The sequence below is a fragment of the Trifolium pratense genome, linkage group LG6 (assembly GCF_020283565.1).
Source record: "Trifolium pratense cultivar HEN17-A07 linkage group LG6, ARS_RC_1.1, whole genome shotgun sequence".
Classification (NCBI taxonomy): domain Eukaryota; kingdom Viridiplantae; phylum Streptophyta; class Magnoliopsida; order Fabales; family Fabaceae; genus Trifolium; species Trifolium pratense.
The window spans coordinates 19,535,712-19,551,913 of NC_060064.1; the positions used below are offsets into that span (position 1 = coordinate 19,535,712).

General features: G+C 35.1%; 2 protein-coding genes across 3 annotated transcripts; one reads left to right on the plus strand and one right to left on the minus strand.

Moving 5' to 3' along the window:
* Window positions 1–2,393: 2,393 nt before the first annotated feature.
* Window positions 2,394–8,956, plus strand: LOC123889847. 2 transcript variants are annotated; one of them, XR_006802653.1, is made up of 5 exons: window positions 2,431–2,619; window positions 2,860–4,452; window positions 4,668–5,665; window positions 6,867–7,032; window positions 8,244–8,368. XR_006802653.1 is itself a non-coding variant. In XM_045939351.1 (4 exons), the coding sequence occupies exons 2-4, from the start codon at window positions 3,004–3,006 to the stop codon at window positions 8,359–8,361; spliced, it is 2,565 nt and encodes an 854-aa protein (XP_045795307.1). In that variant the 5' UTR covers window positions 2,394–2,619; window positions 2,860–3,003; the 3' UTR covers window positions 8,362–8,956. The 2 variants fall into 2 exon arrangements, 1 of the variants encoding a protein (XP_045795307.1); XM_045939351.1 differs by lacking the exon at window positions 6,867–7,032 and having other exon boundaries at window positions 2,394–2,619; window positions 8,244–8,956.
* A 1,962-nt stretch (window positions 8,957–10,918) lies between these two features.
* LOC123890685 (TATA-box-binding protein) lies at window positions 10,919–16,202 on the minus strand. Its single transcript, XM_045940343.1, has 10 exons — window positions 15,912–16,202; window positions 15,376–15,499; window positions 14,090–14,177; window positions 13,683–13,754; window positions 12,974–13,024; window positions 12,652–12,696; window positions 12,452–12,544; window positions 11,938–12,039; window positions 11,774–11,847; window positions 10,919–11,268 (listed from the first exon to the last, which is right to left on the minus strand). Coding segments are annotated over exons 2-10 (603 nt in total). The 5' UTR covers window positions 15,453–15,499; window positions 15,912–16,202; the 3' UTR covers window positions 10,919–11,267.

Genomic DNA, 16,202 nt, shown 5'->3' on the forward strand with positions numbered 1-16,202 from the left:
GCGGCCATGATGGACATTTGTTTGTGGCCATGTTTGGTCTCTCCAGTTCTTGCGAAGCCCTCTCCGTCGGCATTCAACCGTTCCTTTGCTCAGGTTTTAAACGATGCTTGTGATGTCAAGACCAGTCAGCTTCTTGCGCAAACCATTAGAGGCGACGACCTCTGTATCAAAATTACCCAATATGAATACGAAAAAGGTCTCGCTAACTGCAAGAAAAACCTCCATGGTAGGCTTGTTATGAACAAAGGGGATTGCCCTTGACTGCCCGTGAAATGTCAGGTAAACTCTCCACTATATGGAAGATTGCGGATCAATGGAAGATGATTTCTCTAGGTAGAGGATTTTATGAGTTTCAGTTTGTCTCCTTTGAGGACATGCGCTTAGCATGGTCTTTGGGAACCATAAACCTCAAACCCGGGGTGCTTAGGCTTTCTAAGTGGACTAATGCTTTTAATCCGTACATAGTATTCAAGCTTGTAAACTGGCTGAAACCGTCTGAAGCGAAGGTTAATAATCGTGGCAACAAGATTATCACAATGAAGAAGGAAGTTGCGAACATGCAGTACATACCAAAAAAAGAAGGACAATGCCTTACCTACACTTTTGCTGAAGTGAAAAAAAAAAAATCAGCAATCCAATTTGATATGAACACATGAGGAAAATAAGCAAAATGAGGAGCATGAAGCGGAACGCCAACAAGCACATGAGAGTCTAAAAAATTCAGTTAATGATAATGGCGCAATTCCGGATACTGATGATGGAGTTGTTGTCCAACATTAAACCTCCTTTAGTATGACACTGAATAATGTTCAGGATGACATTGTTCGTGGAGATATTCTAATCGATGATCCGGTGCTGCAACAAGTGGCCACTAATGATGTGGCTGATGTTACTGTTATTAATGAAGATTTGGACCAAGAATATGAGGTAATGAATGATAACTCCTCTAGTGTTCCAGATACGTAGGTAGCATTTGTGAAGCAAGCTGTTGGAAAACCTTTCACTCTGGTAAATATTGCAGTCTCGATGGCTAACGAGTTTGATGCCTCCACTCGTGCTATACCTGATACAAAGCAAAACATTGTGATATTGCCGGATGATGAGTTTGATGAGGTGGTCCAAGCAAACCTTCAAGTGATTAAACAAGTTTGGACAGCGATGGAGAAAAGAGAGAAGCCTTCCACCCTGTTATTTCTAAAAGCCAAAAGAAGAAGATAGAACAATTGGCTCGGAGTGTTGGACAACCATATAACACTTGTTCTATGGGTGAAACATCTTACACGTCCCTATGAACTGGGTGGGGGTTTTGGCAAATCGGAAGCTCGAGTTCTTTGTGAATTTCCTTTGTAGGGATGATTATTCCGTACTACTTTATATTGTTTACTTTTTAGGATAAGGTCTAGCCCCCATGTACATTTTTTTTTCTTCTTATTTATTTATATTAATATGTGATGTAAGTATATGATGAGAGTTTTTAAATGCGCCAACTTATTTGAAATGTTTATACAATCCTTGATACCTAAATGTTTTTAACTTATTAAAAAATATGTTTTTGTTATGTTTTGTTATGATATGTTAAATTGTACCTACTTGAAAAAAATTCTCACTCTTAAAATACATTTTCTTTGTCAATCCTTAAATGAATACTAAGCTCCAAAACAATTATAGAGAGATGAAATCAAACTAAAGAAAAACACTTTACATAAAAACCAAAATCCCACTTTATAAAATAAAATAAAAATATGAAATTTTTTAAAAACAATAAAAATTAGAAAATAAAAACAAAAGAAGAAAATATTTAATAGAATCTAATATCTAAATACTTGCATTTTTCAGAAAGACAAAAATCCCACTTTATAAAAGAAAGTTGTATTTTGTTGTTCTGTTTTTGTGCAGTATATTTTGTTGTACCGTCTTTATGCGATGTTTATTTGTTTTAGGTTGAAGCATTAGTTCGGTCTAGTGCAAATTCAATTCATGTCGACTTTGGTGTTATCAACGCTTCAGATTCAGAGACATGAATATTTCGAACACTTCGATATAGTCATACTTAAATCGGTAGGCTTATGCAATTTATCGTTTTATGCTGTTAACATGAATATTGTGAGTTTGTTCGTGAATTTATCCTTTTTATTTTTATCGACTTTAAATTTGTATTGCATCATCGATGTACTCTATCAATTTCGATAAACGAATATCGTTTATTTTAAGTAAAAAAAAAAGAAAGTTATGAAAATTTTAAAATGAAAATAAAAATTAGAAGAAAAAAACAAAAGAAGAAAAAATTTAATAAAATCTAAATACTTACATTTTTCAGCAAGTAAAATCTAAATACTTAAATTTTTCAGCAAGAAAAATATATTTATCCATTAAAAAATTAATTTCTTTTTTTTACCCCTATTTCTCTCTCTTCTTATCTTCTTTCTCTCTCTTCTCTCCGCGCATAGTTTCTTTCTCTCTCTCTCTCTCTCTTCTTTTGCGGAACCCAAACACCACGACGGAGGCTCCGACCCGAATCGTCCGAGTTGAGTCCAGCTCCGAACACGTTCAGGTGCTTCTCCCTCAATCGCATTTCGCTCCCATTTTCTTCTTCTCATTTTCACCGTCGCCACCGAATCCGTAAGCTTTCGATTCCCATTCTCCTTTCCTTTCGATTCATGCCACAATCTCCATTGCTGAACCTCAAATTCGTTCATTTTTTTGTACTTTTTATTTCACAGTTCTTAAATATTCGATTTTCTTGTTAAACTTTTGAGGCATTAGCTTCTACAATAGGTTAATTCCATTTCTATTTTTCCATTTGTGGTAACAGATTCTAATTTTATTCATTTCTATTTTATTTATTTTTATGATTTTTAGGTTTGAGATTTTAGGGTTCTGAAACTCTCTTGGATATTTATTTGGAGAAGGAAAGGTTAAGAGGATTAGGGTTTTCTTGAAAAACATTGATTTTTGTTTGGGAAAAAGAGAGGTTATAGGTAAGAGGATTAGGGTTAGAGGATAATGTGTATACTGTGTGTGATTCAGAAGTTGTCTCGCCGGGTTGCTACAGTGCTACCATGGTTGGTTATTCCATTAATCGGTTTATGGGCACTTTCTCAGCTTCTTCCGCCGGCCTTTCGGTTTGAGATTACTTCACCTCGTCTGGCTTGTGTGTTTGTGTTGTTGGTTACTTTATTTTGGTATGAGATTTTGATGCCTCAGTTGTCGGCTTGGCGGGTAAGGAGGAATGCTAGGCTTAGGGAGAGAAAGAGGTTTGAGGCTTTAGAGATGCAGAAGCTGCGGAAAACAGCTACAAGGAGATGCCGCAACTGTTATAATCCCTATAGGGATCAAAACCCTGGTGGGGGTAGGTTCATGTGTTCGTATTGTGGGCATGTTTCAAAGAGACCGGCTTTAGACTTGCCGCCGGGGTTTGCGATTTCTAATTCTGGCATAGTTAAGGAGTTGGTTGGTAAAAGTGGATGGATGTGTAGTCAGGACTGGCTGGATAATGGAAACTGGATTGGGGGTTCTATTCCAGGCAATCCTAGCAACTGGAAGACAAATGAGAATGCTGGTCTTTTTGGAGGAGATGAGCATTGTTTAACAGAGAGGTCGTATTCCGGTATTTTGTTTTTTATTTGTAAGCTTTTAACATCTTTTTTCTTGAGCATTAGATGGCTCTGGAGAAAGATTTTTAGAATTAGTTCAAGGGAAGAATGTTCATCGGATGCTGAACATAGAGCACTCTTAGCAAAACGGGGTGAGAATGGAGAAAGTCTCAATGAGAGTAGAGGGGAAAAAGCACGCAGGAAAGCTGAGGAGAAAAGGCAGGCAAGGCTGGAGAAAGAACTTTTGGAAGAGGAAGAAAGAAAACAGAGGGAGGAGGTTGCAAGGTTAGTGGAGGAGCGTAGGAGATTGAGAGATGAAAAAGCGGAAGCTGAAAAGGATCGCACGAGATCATTAAATCCCAGTAAGGAGAAAAATAACAGGAAGGAAACTGAAAAGAAGCGTCAGGAAAAAAGAAAAGATAAAGATAAAGGGTCTAGTAAGAGTAACTCTGATGTGGAAGAATTGGAAAGAAAAGCCGGAAAGGAAAGTGAACGGAAGCGTGATGTTGAGAAAAAAAGTGAAAATGATCGTAGAGAGCATCAGAAATCTGGGTCAGATAGTGGCAAAGGACAGAGTACAGACAATGCACATAGTAAAAATGTGACTACAAACAATTATAATCGAGGAAATACTGGAACCAGGTACCTTGATCGCATGCGGGGTACATTTTTGTCCTCTTCAAAAGCATTTGGTTTTGGAAGGGGAGCTAATAGTCCTGCCACAATGGTGAAAGAAACCAAGTTCAACAGTTCTGTCGATCATGTTCATACTGCTGCCAGCAAGAGAGATGTTTGTCCTCCTGAACGTCCAACTGCAAAAACCAATTCGAACGGAGATGATAGGAATATCAATCACTCTGTAAGTTGCCTTGCTATCTGTTTTATTTTCTGTCGTTTCATAATACTGTTATTGTTGAAGATCAATTGGTGTTGGAACATTAAGAAATTATTTTCTAAAATGTTATGCTGACATTCAATGTGTTTGTTGACATTCGAAACTTTTGGTCTCTGAGATTTGTTAACAAAATTATATGATGCTTTATTTAATATAAATTACTTGATTTTTCTCCGCAGGTACTCCCAGAACCGAAGCCATGGACGGCGCCTAAAATGTCATGGCATCAATTATTTACTCGATCTTCTCCTGTTCCACCATCCTCAAATACAAATGTCATATGTAGACCAAATTCCAAAACTCAAGCAGAATCCAAAAGCCCTCAGTCATCTGGCCAGTCACCAGTTACTCAATCTTTTAATAATCCAATTCACTTTGGTCTTCCATCACCATTTAATATTTCCACCCATCCAAATGGTGGATCAACTAGTAGTAGTTTAGGTTTTTCTCCTGCAATTGAGCAATTATTCTCTCCTGTTAGAAATACATCACATGATTTTAGACATGATGAGCAAGAGCTTTTTGAAGACCCATGTTATGATCCAGATCCAGCTTCCTTGCTTGGGCCTGTTTCAGAGTCCCTTGAAAATTTTCAGTTGGACTTGGGAACTGGCTTTGGGACAGACATGGAATTAGCAAAGCCTCACTCTTTAAAAAACATATCTGCTGGTTCCGATTTCAATAAGCTATCTCCGATTGAGTCTCCATTGTCCCGGGAAAAGCATGCTTCTCCTGCAGATGATGCAACTGCAAGTGATAAGGGAACATGGCAGATGTGGAGTACTTCACCACTTGGTCAAGAAGGTTTAGGCTTGGTAGGTGGCCCAGGAAGTTGGCTTTTATCTTCACAAAGGAATGTGCCAAACAAGGATGATTTTATGCTTCCATCAGCTCAGAAGACTATGGCTTCCCTTTTCAACAACGACAATAACATGATTTCCAATACTCATTCCCCTCAAAATGTTTTTCTTCCTAATGGTCAGAGTGGCGGGAACATAAGCCCTGTTACAAATTCAAGTAGTTATGATCCATGGTCACAAAGTACTTTATTCCCACCATTTTCAAGTGGCTTTAATGGCCATGAGGGAGCTACACAAAATGAAATTATATATGGAAGTCCCAATGGATCTGCTAGTAACCATGTACTTGAGGGTTCTCCGGCTAACAGTTGGTCCAAGTGAGTAATAACTATTTGACTTATTATACTTTTTCTTTTTATCATTTACCTAATGCGGAGTCCCTGCTATATATATGAACATTTTAAGTTTATGAAACTTGTTTTGGCAATTTGGCTAATAAATGAGTAAACCAATTCCCTTATTTTATTTTCCCAAATGAATTGTATAGCTGTAAAGATTGATTGGTGGGGATATTTTGTATCTTTCTATTTCTAGTGAGATTTATCATGCTTTGTTGACTTGCAATATTTCTCTATATATGACACAACCAAAAATAGTTCAACATGAATGAATATGTCTAAGTATTATGTGCTGTGTTTATTTTAAGTGTGGTCTTGAGCTGTTTCTGGAACTAAAGTGCATATTGCTTAGAGTATTTTTGAACAGATTGAATGCATCAAATTATAATTCTTCCTTATAGAAAACAGGCTTCTAAATTAGAATTAGCTTCATGTTTTAAATGACAATGAACTGCTCTTGATGCTTGTTGGTAATATCTTGACAGTTAGACTTAGAGGTATATGCTTCTAAACTGTTATGTTGTCAATTGTCATGTCCAGCCTGTATTTCTTCAAAGAAGAATAAGGAATTGTCAATTGATAGGGATACTAGATAATGTAAATTGAAATAGATGGCCTCAATGTGGTGTTATAGAATCTCAGATTTTTAAATATTTCCCTAACAATTGAGTCCAAAAAAAAAATTCCCTAATAATTAATGTGATTTGTACACTCTTTTCAACTCATTTCTTATGATCAGCTCATTATTAAAAGGTATGTCAATACGTTGTAAATGGATTATTTTTTAATTAATACGTTGAAATTTTTGAAAATTAACCAACTACTATGTGTTGTAGAGTGTGTCAAAAGGAGTATATTGCTTGCATTCTATTTTCCCTAATTTTGGCGTTTTTCTGTTGTCCATTGGCCACATATTGATGCATATGATAGATAACTGTTTGATTGAAAACCAATCTTGTGTATGCCTTTGGATGCATATATAAGCAAATGCATTGTTGGATTTATGTTGTCATTGAGTAAATATGGATTTAGTTGCAAGTTAAAAGTCGAATGATTACTTTACCAAAAAAAAAAAGTCGAATGATTAAGTGAATTTATTTGTATCTTACGCTCTTTTACTTGTGAAATTATTGGTTTGTATTGGAATGGGACAAAAAAATGATTTAGTTGGTGGTGTCAGGGTAGTTAATCCTGCGGGATCGCGGCAGAGCGGTGGTTCGCCGCTATGGGTTGGCTGAGAGCGGAGCAGTTAGTGATAGCGGCGCTTCAGCCGGGATAGCGGTGGATCAGAGCGGAGCGGGTCATGGCCGTTCATTGCGGGTCAAGCCCGCTTTTGTATGTTCAAGGTTAAATTCAAAATTACCTCAATTTTTGAGAATGCGATTTTGTAAAAAACCGACATGGCCCTTGAAAATTAAATCATTTGAAGGAGAAGGAGGAGGTAGTGAAGAATAGAAGTAAAAGTAGAAGAAGCAGAAAACACGCATGGAGAAGAATACACAGCAGCAGTGGCAGCGCAGTGTTTGAGATCTGTATTATCTAGGTCAAAACTAAAGCAGAAGAAGAAAGAAGACATTTGGGCTTGAGGCCAGGCCTAACTTGCGAAAATAAACATGTTGGGTCATTCTATGTATATATAAATCACATCATTAGTTTGTCATAATATCAAAGTAACATAATCAAATAAGAATTATATTATTTAGTAATAAAAGACCAGATATTAATAATAACAATCCTAATAGTAAAATAATTACTTTAACATATTTTAGTATAAACATATTTGGATTTATATAGTATAAATCGTAAAAATAATTAAAAATAATTATTTGGGATATATATAATAGAAATAAATTATTTAGATAAAAATAAATATTCAAATAGCAGTCATACCGCTATATGCTATTCCGCTATCCCAGTTTTGAGTTCGGCCACTCAGCTTTGCCATCTGGGATTGACTACTATGGGTGGTGTTGTACTGTGTAGTGCGTTCTTTTTTTTTGCATCTTGTATGCTGTTTACTGTACAACCATGTCAATTTGATAAGTCTTTGTCGTAAACTTGTAATAAATTTGATATACCTTTCTAGATAGAACTTTGTTGATAAACTTGCAGCTTAAGTTGTATAAAGAGTAAACTGCTGCCTTGTTGAACTGAGAAATAAAGAAACAATTGATCATAATAAAAAGTGAAAGTGAAGGGAATCCTCTTAATGCATCCGAAATATTGACGCAGTATGCATGTCTTGTATGCATTTTGAGCATAGGGTGACTCATTAGACTGCTTGTGCTGACTTTGTCTTGGAAATGTTATTTTTCCCTGATTCTGTAACATGTGAGGCTTTTTGTGACCCTTTTGATGTTTGTACTGATATAGTCTTGGATGTGTTCTTCTTGATTCTGTAACATGTCCTCCCCTGATATAAATTTATTTTGCTAGATGATTTAAGTTGATGTTTTGGTCTCGTTCCTTTTCTTATGATGTGTTTGTTCTTTTAAAAAAAAAGCTAAGCTTATTTGAACTGATAAATTTTAACAGGTTATTTTTGTTTACCTTGCAGAAAGGAATGGCCTATACATGGTTCAGCGGAAAGCACAGGGAAATCATCTGTTTCTCGTTCCCTTAATGGAGGTCTACAGCCAACCTCTGATGTACAGTCATTTTGGTCATTTGATTAAAAATAGGTGATAGTAGTGACAGGGTAAGAGGATCTATGTAGACACAAATGTTGTTGAGGCTATAGTGTAGCTTCTTGTGGGGGAAGAGTTTACAATTTATATCTTCCTTCTTTTATGAGGGGAGATTGATGTTTACATGACATTAGCATTGATAGGAATACAATGTTGGATGCATGGCAACAAAGAGAGGTGCCCCCATTTTGAAGTAAATTTGTCTTTGGAGAATGGTGCCTTTGCATTCCCTGTTGTCATGATCTTCAAATATGCAGCCTCAATTGAAGCCTTGTATGGAAAATTAACCTACATGACATGAAAATAGTCGTGTTTCTCTATGTCTCGTAATTTTAAAAATCGAGCTGCATCTTTGATCACATGGTGCGCAAAGTTGGCTGTGATCCTACCTGGGTTTTAAAACACAAGCCAGTGTTTTTTTCCCTTCATTTTTGTTTGAGTTTAATGGCTGTGCACTAATAGTATAAAAGATTTTTACATGTCACCCAATCATATCATACAATGTAGATATTTGTCGATGGAAAAAACATACTAATGTACCCTTGAACACTTTTTTCAAAGCAGTATTAACACATTTTTCTCATCTCTCTCTCTTACTGTTTGAAATTAAAATAGATCTTACTATTTTGAAAATGTGCCCTACTACAAAAAATTTAACTTCATGTAAATTTGACTTATAAAGTGTATTTGAAGATTGTGTACTTCGAATTTATATTTAGGGTTAAATTTTTTTTTTTTTTTGACAAAGGGTTAAATATGTTTTTAGTCTCTATATTTTAGGGACTTTCGATAAATAGTCCATACATTTTTTTTATTATATATTTAGTCCCTCTAGTTTTTTCCGTTTGTATTTTTAGTCCTGCTGTCAACTTTGAGTGATTAGGCTAACGGTAGACGCCATGTAGGATGACATAGTTTCGACAAAGTCTCTACATTTTTTTATTATATTTTTAGTCGCTCTAGTTTTTTCCGTTTGCATTTTTAATTCCTGGTGTCAATCTTGCATCAAGTCTCTGATTAATGTACTTCCTCCAAACTTTTTCTTGAAGTTGGCATACAATACAAATGCCTTAAGCAAAACCTATGCTCAACATTGCATCAAAAGTTTGGAGTAGAACCTGTTACATTTGAAATGAACGAGTAAGAAATTTTATAAACAAAAATTAAATTTTAAAGGATAATACCTTCTGATGGTCAATGAACTATTATTGCACCTTCCAAGAGGTCGAAATCATGTTTTGACATGTTTCAATTTCTAAAAAATTTACGGTTAATCCTCACCATGGTTCCCATTTACTGACACTAGTGTTGATTTACAGGGATTTACATAACAATGAAGCTTTGGGGTCTACTCTTGCTTCCTAGTTACTGCATAATGTAGTTGTAATTCTAAACTAACTATACTAGTTGCAAATCCATATGTTAATGATATATTCATTTTATGCATTGTAAATAGGTAGTTGATAACTGTTTAACCCTTTTGCTTGCTGTATTGGTAAAGCTCACAAATTGCATTCTCCTACATCTACCACTTCAATAATTTGTTAATCATTACTTGCTAAAGCACTTACAGTTTAAAAGTGCTTCTACAAAAGTCTGAATTTCAGTTTTCTTTCGCTATACATTTTAATTCGGATGATGAATTCCAATTTCAAAGATCTTGGTTTCAGAAATGTTCATTAGAATGATAGTAAAGATAAAATAATAGAAAAAGGAGTTAGACAGTTTCACCACCTTGCGCATGCAACATCGTGGGATCACAATTTTACATCTTCCTCTATTATTCATATTTCTATTATGTTTCCTGTGAATCTGTGTCTCCTCTCTATCAGCTTCGTTTACCATCTTTTGTTAATCTTGTGTACTCATCACCTACATTTAGGGGTGTAAGCCGTTCAGACAAAACTGATCAAACTTACAAACTAAACCACACCAAAAAATAACCAATCTTGTTTGGTTTTAATAAAAAAATCAAATGAAACCGAAGAAAACCAAACTGATTTGATTTTCAATTTTCAATTTTAAAAACGATAAACCGAACCTCTTATCAATACCATTTTAGTCTAGGGTCAGACCCAATAGAAACACTCACTCAAGTTGGAAAATGAATTGAATTTTAGTTTTGATGTATTTGTAATTTGAGTTTAGTTTAATTATCATTTTAGTTTGTTCAGTTCCACTCTTGAAAAGCATTAAAAAGCAAACCAAACCAGTGTAAATTTCATCCGTTCAAACATTTTTTACTGAAAATTGATTCAGTCCGAACTGTTACACCTCCATACGACCTAAAACAGGCACCTTGTGCTTGGTGCGGAAGACCAACATGAACATTAATGCAGTATGGTGCAATTCTTCTCGATTAGCCCAAGTATAGCTTAAGCGCAACGTTTTCATTCTAATAAGTTGGTTTATCACATTTTCATTTACTATCTTTCATTCTAATAAGCTTGTATAGGTTAACATGATTCTAAGCTTTAGAAATTTTGATGGCTCAAGGTGTAATTCATAACCACTTGAGTTATGGTGTTGATCATTGTACAAAACATTCAGCAGTCATATCAGCAAATTTATTTATACTATAGATGAAAGTAAGTTACCCTACTTATATAATCAAGGTAGCCAACAACAGTAAAAGGACTCAGCTAATTACCATTAAGCTCTTCTACTTTGTTTTCTCTTCCTTTTCAGGCTCTTAAATCCTTTTTCTTTTGAAATGTGAAACTCAATACAATAGTTTGTTAACTATACTACAACAAGATCCATCACAAGCAGAACAAAAACGGCTTTCGTTTATCTCATTCCAAATATCTTCTGTCTCAATATTTACAGCTCAATCAAGCCCACAATCCACAGTCTTCTCTGCCGGAAAACCTTGCTCTTGATCATGACAATAATCTGCCATTAATAGCAAGTATCCCATGACATTAGCAAATATCTTCAGGAAACACTCAGTCAAACCAGAATGAATCTTTTGAAGCCCAACAGCTCGTCTAGCCAAATGTCAGCAGCTGGAATAATCTAGGAATGAGAGAGTTATTCTCACAACTGTTGGATTAATCCAACTGCCATCACTAGATTGGACTGAGCTGCAAGGAAGCTTCCACAATATAATACCAAGAAAATGCTCACTAATATTGATTTTGGTTTACTTTTGTAGATTCATCAGCACTAAGATTACGCGCAAATATGCAAAGCCAAAACAAAATCTACATGATGCATTTCATCTTTCAATTTAAAAATTGAGGTCTGCATCTGACATGCAATTAAAATCTGAAAGCTGATGGAAGAAAGAAAAACAAAACACAAAATTATATATTTGATTATAACCCTAATCCAATGATTATGACATGTATATCCAATGCCAATTGAAAAAGTAGTGGATATAGTGTCATGTGCATACCATTGTTGGTTTTTCCTGAACTCAGTAAGCACTGGATATATGTTCTCAAAGGCTGTGTAAGTCTCATCTCTCACCTAAACAAATGGAGATTAAAACATTAGTCCAATGTGGTAGGAAAATGGTAAAAATAAAAAAATTAAATAAGAATATCTCAAGACCAATACCTTGGCTCCTGTCAGAACAATTTTCCCAGATACGAATATAAGCAATACTATCTTGGGTTGCTTCATTCGATAGATTAGTCCTGGAAACAACTCTGGTTCATACTATCACCAGGAACAAGCAAGTTCAACATACATTTATCATTCACTAAACTTCAAGAGTAGAAAGAAATTATAAAATATAAAATATCTACAAAAACCATTTTGCAGTGGACCTTTTAAGAACAAAGGAGCTTCTACATGATAAAATATAAAATATAATTGGATCTGTGATTGTTTTGCTGTCATGGAAATCAGGATTTTTTGCATCTGTATTATTCAAATATTTGTTTTCCATGGTTAACACTTCTGATACTGGTGCCTCTAATGTAGGTGCGGCCTTCAGAAGAATACTAGAATTCAGGAATATAATTCAAGGAAACAGCATATTAATCATCTAAGATGATACTAGTGAGAGACATTTTTCCATCAAATCCACTAGGAGAAACAGAAAATAATAGCTTCATGCCATACTTACGCTTGAAAAAGCACCATGGGAATATGCAAGACCCTCGAGCCGTATGGGGAACTTGACATCACAAGAGCCAACAATGTTCTGAATCTTAAAATCCTAAATTACAATAGAAAAGGAATAAATCAATTATTAAGCACAACCCATGTAGTGATGGGTGGAAAAATGAAAATAATTTTGTATGAAGCGATAATGAGTAGTAGTACCTTAAACTTAGCTGGGAAGCCCAGTTTCTGGATAATTCTAGCATACTGAAGGAGAAAACAAAAATTAGATAATACTATGAAGTATAAATTTTCACAAATATGTGTGCATCATGTTAAGCCAGATATGCGAACAATAGATTAATAAAACCAGCCATCCTCCTCGATTGGATTAAGGAGCTTCTTTCTGAAAACTCAAAAAGGAATATGCTCAAAAGCAATCTAAGATTAATGGCAAGGTTCTCCAGTCTAATGATCCTCAACTTGAGAAACTTCAATAATACAAAGGCCGAATGAGCTTAGAGAAAAAAGAACGTCAATTTACCTTCCTTGCTGCCAATTTCGATTGTACCTCACTCTTAGCTCCAGTACAGACCTAACCATAGCAATTAAATTTAAAAATGTATTAAAAAAAAAAGAAACCATCAACAAGTAACATGCTAAAATAATGTTATTGCACAAGTAGTGATAGAGGCCCTCAGAAAAGGCAGTAAAGAATGTGGTCCAATATAAATAGAATAGCTTCCTCATTTTAATTTTTATGCACGATAAATATTGGAGTTTCCATTATACCCTCTTAACCCGGTATCTATGCCTAGCAAGAGAAACCCTTTTTCTTCCGTCCATTTTGTTTCTCTCCTCTTCGCGGTTCCATCACATATCTACAGATCCGCGGGGGTGGGGGGCTGGCATTCACCTCCTAGCCAATGACCACCCTCATTGCCTGTCTAGCACTATGAGGGTCGCCTCACTACAGCAACACAGTTGCATGTGCCCAATCACAGGTCTACTACATATCTCCATTTGCAGTCAGCTCATCTGAACCCATCTCTGGCAAAATTAAATTCCGACAACACTAGCCATCACATCACCGCCTCGGTTAGTTACCCCACAGTGGCTAAATGGATCCTAAAGTCTAGGCCAGCTCTGACGATACAGGTCTTGATTCGGGCACCAAAACTAAACATCAATCAAGTATCAAGCTACTGCAACTAAGCTAGACAGGAGTACCACATGCAACAATAGGAACATACCATCTTGCCAGATGCAAAAATAAGTGCAGTTGTTTTTGGTTCTCGGATCCTCATAATCACAGCAGCAAAACGCTGCAGAGGTTTAAATGACAAACATCAGCACTGCAGAAAAAGGACTAACTAGCATGACAACATATCAAGCATGTAAATTAATTATTTTATTAATGATTATTGATTTCAGATCACAAAATGTAGTGCATAAGTGGTTGGCTTCAATAATAATATTGGTAGAATATCTTATAGATCAACCAAGCCTCTCTGGACCAGATAGGAAGACTGCCAAGAAGACCAAACTCCACAACTAAACAAAAACCAAGTAAACCTTCTTTGAAATTTTTGTGCAACAACAAAATATGTGATGCGCACATATTTATGTTGGTGAAACTAAATTAAGAAACAAAACTTGCCTTGGGATTGTACTCTGCATTACGAGCTTGAAGCGCAATTGATTTCAGCTCCAACTTACAGTCCAAATTGACAGTTGAAACAATATTTCTAGCATATACAAATAGCACATTTTTAGATACAATAAATTTATAATGTGCATATATATATGCAATTGTTAAACTATCTCAATATTTCTGCATCAAGCATATTGTGCATATATTTTGAGTTTGTCATAGAAGAAACAAGTAATTTCAATTGGAATATAATTACTCCCCATTATGAACATTTTTATTTTACCAAATCTCATGCACTAAGCTTCAATGGCATAAACTTTTATTGGGCTAAGCACAGCCCTAAAAAAGAACAGTATCAGTCAAGGTTTTAAATAAAGGTCCATTACTGTTAGAAGTCCCACATTGGCTAGAGATATGACATAGATAGCCTTTATAATAGTAGTGTAAAAAAGGTAAAGGCGCCTACCGTTACCATTTTTATATGGTGAAAAAAAATCACGCCGATACGGCCGCAACGAAACACCGATACAGCCGCAACGAGAAACGCAATACGGCCGCGACAAAACGCTAATAGATAGAGGCTTCTATTTTTTCCAATAGAAATGAATAAAAATCACATTTTTAGTAGAAATATGAATAAAAATGAATTAAGTGTTATAACTTTTTAACTCTTTCCTAGTTCAAAACTTGACATTTATCTCATATTTAAGTTGTTATACATATATTATAGTACAAATAATTTTAATAAGATTTGTGCGATATTGTGATTAATTCACATCGCGACGACCGTATTTCGTAACGCAGCAGCCATAACAACCAAAATCGCGAAATCCTAGATGCGACCACAACGGCTATTTAAAACCTTGGTATCAGTAAAACTTATCAAACTATATGCTCTAACAAATGATAAATACCAAAAACAGGAATGACCATGTATAGATAACTCTCACGCAAGATAGTTTGTTTAGCCCGAATATCGATAAAAACTAATACTCATAGGAACCAAGCTTAAGACGCAAGCTAAATTTTGGTAGCTGTAATCACGTTAGGGAAGAGTTACTTTTATTATTATTATTACTATTATTTGCAGGAGTATTCTCAATATCACATGGGGTCTAACTATAATTCGCAAATGAGCACACCCAAATAACACACCACAGCTCAAACTCTCATATATCACTCATTCGAATCAAACAAAACACACAGCGACAGCACATTTACCCATCTTCTCATGCTTGTAATTACGATTGAAAGGTAACCAGTCAGAAAACATTCAATTCAAAGATACTCACTGAAGAGTAGGCACAATTCCAGAAGGGTGCTTTGATAGATCCACAGGTTGGCTTCCTTCTAATCCTTGGTCAGCCATGGCTCCTATTAATAAGTCTTAATGTGTATCCTATTAAGTCTTAAAATCTGTCCATCAACAATAACCATCATAATCAGTATCAAAACCTTCAGTTTTCCTTACAAAATCACACAAATGACAAAACCATAAAAAATAAAATTAAAAAAAAAACCCACAACCCATTAACCGAAAATCAACAATAACCACCGTTTTCCACATTAATCAATACCAAAATCTTCACTCAATTTAAAAAATTTAAAAAAATATAAAATAAAACAAACCCAGATCTCTAATTTTGTAATAAACATGAAACATAAAAAATAAAAAACCAATTAGGTTGTAAAAATTCATCATCTTTAAGAGAATGAAAAAAAAGACAAATTTTTGGCAAAATCAGACCCATTTTTGGGGGAAAATGGTAATTAGTCAAAATCTAGGTAATAACAAATTAGATCTATAGTTTTATTACACAAATCAGACCTTATTTTGTTTGATTTGAGAGAAATCGATGAAGATTAGAAATAAGAACTAGGTTTTGTTAATTTTGAATGTTTTTTGTGTGATTTTTTTGATAGATCTAAGAGAAATTGGAGTTGAATTGAATGGAATTGAAGAAAAGAGTGAGAGTGATGAGAGAGCGGGAAGAAATTGATGTTAGAATTTGTAATTGAGGGTTTAAAAAGGGAGAGAGTTTATGTAAGAAAGAGTTTATGAATGCGATTGGGAAACAAATGATGGGATCTGGTAGCTTATGCAGAGATAAGATTTTGA